General features: G+C 53.8%; 1 protein-coding gene across 2 annotated transcripts; it reads right to left on the reverse strand.

Annotated features, from left to right (window-relative positions):
- Positions 1-1,743: 1,743 nt before the first annotated feature.
- LOC108517791 (protocadherin-8) lies at positions 1,744-6,422 on the reverse strand. 2 transcript variants are annotated; one of them, XM_017855900.1, is made up of 3 exons: positions 3,875-6,422; positions 3,199-3,406; positions 1,744-2,706 (listed from the first exon to the last, which is right to left on the reverse strand). In XM_017855900.1, the coding sequence occupies exons 1-3, from the start codon at positions 6,212-6,214 to the stop codon at positions 2,333-2,335; spliced, it is 2,922 nt and encodes a 973-aa protein (XP_017711389.1). In that variant the 5' UTR covers positions 6,215-6,422; the 3' UTR covers positions 1,744-2,332. The 2 variants fall into 2 exon arrangements, with proteins under 2 accessions (XP_017711389.1, XP_017711388.1); XM_017855899.1 differs by having other exon boundaries at positions 3,584-6,422.
- Positions 6,423-10,309: the final 3,887 nt, after the last annotated feature.

The raw sequence follows: 10,309 nt of genomic DNA on the forward strand, positions 1-10,309 counted from the left end.
AAAGAAATGATAGTGAAGTCAGAGGTTTTGAAACCCAAATTTTTGGAGTAATGAAATAATTTGCACAGTACAAAATAAAATAGTGACAATAACATTATTTTACTTTTGAAGGACAAAAGCAGCAAACACATTCAGAGACTGGATGCTTTTAGACTGCAGTGGGATCATTCACTCTTCTGTTTTGCATTTGATGAGACTAGCTCGAGAAGAAAGTTTTAGATGTTATAATGGTAGGTCTACCTGGGAGTCTGTTCCCTGGGGCCTGGTCATCATGGCTCTGGAGCTGTAATGTTTTCTTTCGGAATCCACCGTCTGCGCGGTCTGAGCTTGTCAGGCGCATGTGCGACTCTGTTGCCTGCAGAAACCGCTGAACTTTGCACAGGCCGTGGGTGGTGAAGCACTTGTGTGTACCCACCCTGCTGTTCAGCCTGGAGCCACCACTGGTTTCAATTATGACTTCAACAGGCAGCTTTGAGGGCTTCTCTATTCATTACAGTGCCGCACACTCTATAATTAGTAATAAAGGAACACAGGCACTTCACAAATATAAAGGGCTAAACAGTAATCATGCAGTAAAGGCAATGCATTGGGACTTTTCTATCTAACTCCTTGTTTCTTGCGGGTTAAAAAAAAAAAAAGCAAACAAAAAACAACTTGTTTCATTACTTTGTTTTTTTTTTTTTTTGCACTGAATAACCTAGGTTTGAATCTCACCCTGGATACTTATTAACTGTGTGATTGTTGGCATTTTATCTCACCTTCTTGTGCCTCGGTTTCTTTATTTGCAAAATGGAGTTAATGATACTTCCCCTATCCTGGGGGTAGTTTGCTGATTAAATGAGATAATTCATGCAGAATGCTTGGTAAGGAGCTCTGCTCACACGAAGACTTGCTCAGTAAATGTTAGGTCTCATTATGATTATCATCATTTTAATTTCAAATGAAATGCATAGAGTATGAGACACAGGCATAGTACTCTTGAGTGTCTTTTTTTTAGACTTTCCATTATGTACATTTTCAAACACAAACATGTAGAGATGTTGGTGAAATTTCCCTACCTCACATGCACCTTTGCTAGCATTGACAATTATTAGTATCTTATCAAATCAAATCAATCTTGTTTCACATAGCTCCCTATTTTTTTCTAGAACATTTTAAAGCGAATCCCAACCATCATGTCATTTTTCCCATAAATTTGAGTGGGATAGTGCTGATAGTTACTTTGGAGACTGGCTCCAGAGGAAGGCAAGGAAAGAGGAAGTAGGACAGAATGTAGTGGGAACCTATTACATTCCAAACGGCTAAGATGTTAGTCTTTTTGTTACTAACACCCCGAATAAGCGGAGGACTCTTTGGGACTATGTCTTCTTCACCTCAAACTCCAGCTTGAGGAGTACCAGCAGCTAGTGAAAGTTCTACAGATGCTTGTTTAATTAGTGAATGAACAACCCAGACTTAGCTTTCTTCACTTTTTGGTGTCTGCTCAATACATATCTACCCAGAGAATAAATGAAAGCAGGAATTTTACAGACCAATGCATATGAAGATGCTTATAATTCATGAAATCAACACACGCTTTTAATACTTGGGTGACATTTTGCAATACTGGAAACCCCACAGGTTTAATATTGTCATGAACATTAATAATGCTCAGATAATGAGCACTTGAAAGGTTTCATTCTGATAGTCATATTATTTGTGAATGTCTGACTATAGGCAGCTTCATGAAAAGCAATTAGCAGATTCTTCAAACACATGACAAATCTTTTATTACTGTGCTTATAAGTGACACGGTTTACAGAAAACCAAATGTAATTAAATAACATTGAACTTGAAATCTACCACAGAGTCAAGATATACAAGTTATACTTGGCAAGGCAAAATTTCTCAAACACTAGGTTGTTTCAGGTGAAAGATAAAGTTCAATTAAGTAATTCCAACATGTTTTGTTTTTTGTCTTACAGACAGTTCCTTTGGCAATAACTTCCACTTTAGCTTTTATTATATAAAAATATAACAAAATTTCATTATATACAAACATTACATTACACAATGTACAGGTTAAAAACACTAAGAAAATGGCAAGCCGCAAGTGAAATGAAAGTCAATAGCATGATAAAAAAAATTAAATACTGCACACATTTCATAAAAATTACATTAACTACATTTTTGTTTGCAAATACCAAACAGTACCAATGTGATTGGAAATAGCTTCCAACGACTTCATTTTAAGGCACATCTTGCATATTTATATATACAACACTGAAACCGGTCAATAACTTAGGGGCTTCTCGGAGTGACCTGTACAGGTGTGAAGACATGCAGCATGGGATTACACATTTTCATTGGCTCCCTTCTTCGGGGACAGGTACCTGCCAGGAGGGGACTGGTAGAGGGGTACCCCAATCTCCTGCAGGTCTGGGAGCCTCCCTGGACGGGGAGGGGAGAGCAGAGTGACTGTCCTGTCATAGTCTCTGTGCAGTACTTTCTCATAGACGCTCTGCAGCCCCACTGTCTTGGGCAGCTGGGCCTGGTAGTAATTGTCCCTGCGCAGAGGATCCCGAGGCAGGGATGTGCTCTTACAGAAGGTTGACATCTGGGCTGGTGGGTGAGGCGAGGGATGTGTGTTAGGCCCGCTGCAGGATGGGCTCCAGCAGCGGTCAGAGTGGCCCAGGATCTTACACTCAGCGGTGCACGCCCACAGTCCTAACGCAAAAGGGAAAAGGAAACAGCATGACGATTATTCCTGAGATTATACATACCCAGGCTTCCATCTTCAGAATGTCAGCCTGGGTCAGGGCAGCTGAAAGGAAAGGCTGTGCACATAAAGATATACACTGTGTCTCAAGAATCGAAGGCACATTGCTTCCTGTAAAGCCATCTTAATGCAAAGCTGGTCCAGCTTCTTCAGCTGGAAGTGAAAACAAAATTGATAAGCAGAACCCCCTTTTTAATGGCTAGCATCACCCGTGCTGCTGCCTTACAGGATGAGGGTGTGCTTTATTCAAGAGCTGGAGTTGCCTCCACTCGGCATTTTGAAATTCACTGTGTGAGGCAGGCCAGGATCCGCAACTGGAGGAGTGAGAAAAAGTGGGGAAGAGAGAAGGGGGCTGGGAACCGAGATTGACAGGAGGCAAGCGGTGGTGAAGGGGAGGGAAGGGAGGAATGTCGAATTTGGCGGGAAATAAGAGTCCTCACCACTCTGCATGTGGTTGATGAGATCCTTTTTCAGAGCGTCCCCGCTGATGTCGGAATCGCTGTCGTTGAAATCACTGTCCCCTTTACCGCTGTCTTTGCCGCTGAACTTCTCTGCTTCTCTACCGGAGATGGTGTTGAATGAGTGTCCTTTCCACACCGCCACAGGGGGTGCCGGCTCCTTTCCAAAACCCGGGGAGGCACTGTAGGGCTGCAGCAGGGAATAGGGGAATGGGGGTGGGGGGAGGGTTGGACAAGAAACAAACAAAAAACAGGTGCGACAGGTTAAGCGTCTACCTGCATGCGCCCACCCTACCCCTCCAGTCTCCCTTCCCCCAGCCTGTCCGCGGAGCACGGAGGGGGGCGCCCAGTCGAAGGAAGGCCTCACCTCGGCGTGCGCGCCGCGGAGCCGCTGCTGCCCCTCCAAGTGACAGGCGCTTTCCCCAGTGGCGCTGCCGCCCTCTGAGCCCGGCACTTCGGCCGCGGCGACCGCAGGCGGAGGCGCGTCCGCCGCGGGGCTGCCAAAGGGCGCTTTGCCGGTGCCAGGGAAGGTGAGCACGTCGAACATGTTGGGCCTGGGCCCGGCTCCCCGGGCGGCCTCCTCCGGGGAGCCGGGAGCCGAGGCTCCGCCGCCCGCCGCCCCGGGCCGCTCTTCCCGGAGGGCCCCCCCTTTGCGCACCTCCTTCTTGCGGCGGTTGCAAGTGGTGGCGATGGCGATGATGGCGGCCAGCAGCAGCGTGCAGCTCCCGGCCAGCACGATGATGACGATCAGCGGTGTGTCCCATTGCAGCGCTGACCCGGACGCCCCGAGCCGAGAGCCAGGCGGGCGGGAACGCTCCGGGCTTCCCGCGCTGGCAGGCGCAGCCGGCCCACGCCCGCCCCCTGCTGTTACCACGAAGCTGACAGTTGCGGTGGTGGTGAGTGGGGGACGGCCGCCGTCGGATATGACCAGGAGTGCCCTGAACACGCGGCCGGGTGGCTCCTGCGAGAGGTCGCTTGTGAGCACTATCTCCCCCGTGCGGCGGCCGATGGCGAAGGCTTCGCGCGGCTCCTGCTGCTGCAGCTCGAACGCCAGCTCCCCGTTGGCCCCTTCGTCTGCATCCCGGGCCTGCACACGGGCCACTGCCGTGTCCTTTGCGGTGCGCCCAGGCACCGCCACTTCTAGGGAGCCATTGGCTGGCGCCGGGTGCACCAGGACCGGTGCATGGTCGTTCTGGTCCAGCACGCGCACTTGCACTAGGGCACTGCTGGAAAGCTGAGGGGAGCCGCCGTCGCTAGCTTGGATGCGAACGTCGAGTTGGCGCAGCGTCTCATAGTCAAAGCTGCGCAGCGCGTAGATGGCTCCGGTAGCTGGGTCCACCGAGACGTAAGTGGACACGGCACCCCCGGCGCGGCCCACTTCGGCCTCCAGCAGCCGGTAGGTGACCTGGCCGTTGCGGCCTAGGTCCCGGTCCCGGGCGGCCACTGTGGCCAGGTAGGCGCCGGGCGGGTTGTTCTCGCGCACTGACACCTCATAGACCGGCCGCGTGAAGAGCGGCGCGTTGTCGTTCTCGTCGCCCACGCGCACCGTGTAGGGCCGCACGGTGCGCAGAGGGGGCGCGCCGCGATCCTCGGCCACCAGCGTCAAGTTGTACTCGGCGATGCGCTCGCGGTCCAGCGACGCCGCGGTCACCACCAGGTAGCTGCCCGCGTAGGCTGGCTGAAGCCGGAAGTGCTCGTGCCCATAGAGGGCGCAGCGCACCTGCCCGTTGGCGCCCGAGTCCCTGTCCGAGGTGCTGACCAGGGCCACCAGGCTCTCGCGCGCCGCCCCCTCTGGCACCAGCGAAGTGGCGCCAGCCTCGGACGTCCCGGTTCCCGCCGGCGAGCTAGCGTCCGCTCCCCCGAGCGCAGCGGCGGCGGCGGCAGCGGCGAAGGGCGAGGCGGCCGGCGCGCCTGGGGCGGCCAGCGGGGTGATGGCGATGTCGGGTGCGTTGTCATTGACGTCGCGGATGCGCACGATGACCTTGCAGGTGGCAGCGCGGGGCCCGGGTCCGCGGTCCTGCGCCCGCACGTCCAGCTCGTAGGTGTCCTGACGCTCGTAGTCCACGGGCCCGGCCAGGGTGAGGCGGCCCGTTCGCGGGTCAAGCCGAAAGAGGCGGCGCGCCTCCGGCGGGGTGCGAGCGCCAAAAGCGAACACCACGTCGCCGTTAGGGCCCTCGTCGGGGTCGGCCGCGTCTAGGTCAAGAAGCAGGGAGCCCACGGGAGCGTCTTCCGCCAGTTCCACTTCGGCCACGGCGCCCTGCGGGAAGGCCGGGCTGTGGTCATTGGCATCCAGGACGCGCACGCTGAGGGCAGCTGTGGCGGAGCGCGGCGGGCGGCCGCCGTCCTGGGCCACCAGCTCCAGGCTGTAGGCGGCCTGGCTCTCGCGGTCCAGCTCCTGCAGCAGCACCAGGTCCGCGCACTGAGCGCCGTCCGCTCGCGTCTGCAGCTCCACCCGAAAGGGGGTGTGCGGCTCGGCCAGTCGCACGCTCTGCAGCCCGTTGGCGCCCACGTCCTCGTCCACCGGCACCTCCAAGGGGATGCGCGTGCCCACGGCCGCACCCTCGGACACCTCCACCGGGATCTGGGCCCGGGGGAAGCGCGGTGCGTGGTCGTTGACGTCCCTCACCTCCACCTCCACGTGCACTAGCCGGAACTGCTCCTGCGAGAAGCTGACCACATCGAAGGCCAGCACGCACTGCGGGGCCTGGCCACACAGCCGCTCGCGGTCCAGGCCGACGTCCCCGACGGTCAGCTGCCCGTCGCCTTCGCGCACCCGGAGCAGAGAGCTGTTGAATTGCTTCATCAGGCGGAAGCTTGTGTCACCCGATACTTTCATATGCAGGTCCTCTGCCAGAGTCCCGATGACCGTGCCGGGGGCATCCTCCTCGAAGGTGCTGTATCTGACTGTTTTGCTCTGGGCCAGTGAGAGCACCCAGCAGAGGCTGAAGAGCTGCAAGGGGAAAAGGCAGGGGCTGCCCCAACGCCTCACAAGACTCATGCCTCCAGCCTTAAGTGCGATCCGAAAGGCTAAGGAAGAGAGTCTTCTCTGGTTTCCAGGTCGGGCGTGAGTCTCAGGCTCTCGGAATCACGCTCTTTGCGAGCCCTGTGCGGGAGAAGTCTGCTGGTAGCAGCTCCGCGCCTCCAGCGGGCTCTGAGGACCCGCGGACCCGCCCTCACCCTGCGCCTTTCCCTCCCTTACAGAAGCTGCGCCGCCTCGCGACGCCCTTGCCTTTATAGCCGCCGATATGCTAATCAGCCGAGCCGGGCAGCCAATGGCCGCCTCCCCCTCGCGTCGCTCCTCCGCCTGCCTCTGACAATCCCTTTAATGTGGAAAGGCTTAGAGGGGAAAACAAGAAAGGAAAATTAGGGAATCTTTCTTTTGTTTAACTCCTTTTGCTTTCTCTCCCTTTTCTTGTCAGCACCCTGCATGTAGAGGAGTTGGCACAGGGCTCCAGGAGTAAAAGAAGCGGATGATTTTGTTAATTGTCGCCTGTCTCCCTCCGTGCTGCGGCTAGAACTAAGTGCGAACACGCTGGGATTTCACCCCAGCGACTCCAGAATCCCCCTTCCCCCATCCCCTGCCAACACACACACTCTGCATTTTGCACCTCTGAGGCTTCCAAATCCTTGCAGCCCCTTACCCACAGACTTGCTCTGCTGAGTGAGACTCTGCTTTCCTTCTCTCCTAGCTTCCTACAGTGCCTGGAATAGCCTCTCGATTAAGAAGCCTGAAGGATAAGGGAAAATCGATTTTATTCAAATTTGTGTACGCAATTGTGTTTTGCTCATGTGAGCCCCGGTGATCAGAGCTGTCACTTCCCTTTCAGAAAAGAGCCCCGCGATATGTTAGTATGCATGTCACTGTCCAAATGGCTTTCTTAAGCCTTGGGCGCTAGCAGGCAAGGAAAAAAAAGTTCCAAATAGGATTTAGCATAAGCTTGAGGAGATTTGGAAAGGTTTCAAAGATCAGACTGTATCAAAGGCTTATGAAGCCCTCGTTAGCTGTGGAAATAGAATGGTGTGGCAGGCGATCCCATTGGAGGCCCCAATGTCTGTATTATTTCACTGTGACAAGCTAAGGGGAGAGAAAGTTGAACAGTTTCCACAACGGAGTTGGGCTAACTTGAATATAATGAGCAAACGCCACATGTATCCATTATGTTCCTCTATTCATCCCCAATCACTGCCATAACTCTCCGGCTAAACGGTGATGGGCGCTGAATTCCACACAATACCCGGCTCCTATTAAAGTGCATTTAGAGAAGTTTTTCCTCCTGATGCCTTGTTCCGCCTATTTAGAGGATTTTCTTTCTGTTCTAATAGTGCCACTCTGGGAAGCAACACTCGTCCGGTTCCAGAAGAACAAAATCACAGCGTGACATTGAAGCCTGGCAGGAACGTGGGGGGAACTTAACCATCTGCCTAGGAAAGTGTGGAGCTTCGGCACTGCCAAAATCTGGGCTGGGCGAATCCTGAGGCTGGCCAGCGGCTGCGCTGCCCCACAGATAGCCCCTTCCCCTCCCTGAAGGCCAGGGAGGTGGAGCTGGGATCTGGAATAAGATGGATTCTTAATGATGCTTACTGAAGGGCTTTATTGAGCAGGCTATGCAAATACACACGAAGGAGGAAAGGTAAACAGAAGCCACACACTGGAAGAAATTTAGCTTTTTAGGCGATAGGTTTGGTAAGCAGATTGCATTCAGTAAACATTCTTCAGAATCCCGAATTTTGGTCCTGCTGTCAGCGTCCTATCCATATTTTCCTTTCCCTCAAAGTCGAGGGAGTGCGTTTTGGGGGTCTTTTCAGAAGAGTGTCAGGAGTTTCCCTGGAGTAGGGAGACCAAGCCGGGAGCTGGGTGGTGGGGACGAGAGAGGTGCTTGGAACTGTCAGCAGAACATGCAGCCCCAGCCATCCCTTACAGAAGCTGCGCCGCCTCGCATAAATAAATAAAAGCTGTTAAGCCATCCATAAATAAAAGCTGTTAAGAGACTGGGGAAGGGGATGGTGAGTGACTGGAGGCTTCCTCAGAGCGGTGTGTCTCTGGGTTCCCTTCTCCACCTCTTCCACCTTGTAGCCTTGGGAATGCTAAAAGCAATAAGGCCAGGCATCTGCAGCCGCGCTGGGAAGTGCAAGGAGGAGCGCCCCCTACAGGAACCCAAACCGCAGCCCTTTCTTCCGCTTTCTTCCACCTCCCAAGTGCGATTTAGTGTCTTGCCCTCTCCCTGTCCCCGTCCAAGAGATATTCCTTGGGGAACACAAGCAGCCGAAGGAATTTTCCATTTTCCTTCCGAGCCCCGCAACACTCCCACCGCAGCCTGGGGCTGGCTGGTGACCTTTAGCGCCCATAGGCTAACGTCATCTTTCCTCACCCCTCTTCCCCCGGAGACCCAGACGGCAACAGGTTCAGAACTTGGCTGGTGGACAGCGGCCTCGGCGCTTCCGCTGGCGTAACTAGGGAAGGTCAGGCCAGGGTGGCGCGGCTGCTGCTGGGCGGAGGACTCGGAAGGTGGGGAAAGTGGTAGGCAATGGGGCTGGAGTCCCAGAGGAAGGGATTTCAGCGATTCCCACGAGCATAGCCCGGCCGCGAGTGGCTGGGACCCGGAGCTCACGCCAGCGCCCCTGCGCCCCCTGCACCCCGCAGTTCTGGGCTGGACTCGGGACCCCCGCCACGCGCTATGTTTGGGTTTTTTGCTTGGCCAGAGATTCGGAACTACTTGCAATTTCTACTCAAAGCGCTTCCGCGTCAGCATGCTCATTGTCAAGGCTGAAATAAACCAAGGCGTGCTTGAAAGTGGGAAAAGGAAAGGGGAGCAGAGGCAGGCGAAAGCCAGGAGGCGAGAGGAGGGGTGTAGGGTAGCTGGTAGCAGGTCCAAAGCATTTTTTCCGCGGCCAGGTCCTCGTCGCTCGGAAGTAGCCACGACGGCGGCGGCGTCGAGAGGCTGAGAGCCGGGAGCCGGGGAGCCGGGAAGGGAGCCGCGAGTCTCCAACCACCACCGGTGTGCACAGGTCTTTCCGTGCCTGCAGTGGAGGTGTGAAGGCACGCGAGCACCGTGAGCTCCGGGCCGGCCGCAGGCAGCGGCTCGATTATGGAAATACGATTTAAAATAGCGCATCAACGTCCGCAGCAACTCCCCGGGAAGGAAAATATGTCCGGGGAGGTGGCGGGGGAGAGAAGTAGGGGAAAGGGAGGGGAGTTCGCCTGCCCCGGCGCGGATCAGGCCTCACAAAAGCCGCCCGAATCGCCTTGTTATCATACCAAAAGGTCTGGGCAGGCTCAAAGGAGCCCCTTTCTCTCGGTTTTAGCAACTTCACCCGCAACTGTCTCGCAATCTTGAGAACAAACACAGCTCCACAATGGCCGGCGTTTTCTCGGAATGCAAATGTTGCAGGCTTCGCAAAGCTGGGTTTCTGCTACCGAGCCTAATGCCGGCATTGTGAAACTCGCGTGCAAACACCGAGATTGACACGGGCGTCACGTGACGGATTAGGGCTCTAGGAAAGTTTTCAAAGAGACGACAATGGGGGGCTCAGGCTGATCTGATATCTCCCACAATTTAGAGGGAAAGAAAATCAGGATATATTCTCATATGTAATAGGATTATCTTGTCCATTTCAAGTTCTATACCGCATGTAATTTATTTTTAATTAGGATTATATCTACCAGGAAAGGGAACTAGACTTCACTGGAAAGTGTAATTCTAAGGATGGATGAAGAGAGGGGTTATTTTTTAACCTTTTACTTTTTTTTTTTTTCTTTAAAAATAAGCCCAGGGCCCTGGTTTTTCCTCCTACAGACTCAACATTGGGTAAACCCCTCAGGGAAGCTTGCAGCAAGTGTTCGGCCAAGCAAAGAACAGAGGAAACTCTTCAGGGCATCTAATTCATTTTTGTAGTGAAAACACATTTTGCAAAAATCTCATCGAATTCTGAAGCCTCTGGGTTTTCTGGGGTTGGTGCTCTAGAAATGCAACTAAGCTGTTTTCTACACTCCAAATGCTTACTCTTTAAGTTCTCTCTCTCTCTCTGTGTGGTTTTTGGGCCATCAGTACTGGCATGGTGACTTTTAAACTGTATAGTAAACCATAAAGCAGCA

This window comes from Rhinopithecus bieti, unplaced genomic scaffold (genome assembly GCF_001698545.2).
Source record: "Rhinopithecus bieti isolate Rb0 unplaced genomic scaffold, ASM169854v2 scaffold_41709, whole genome shotgun sequence".
NCBI classification, from domain to species: Eukaryota; Metazoa; Chordata; class Mammalia; order Primates; family Cercopithecidae; genus Rhinopithecus; species Rhinopithecus bieti.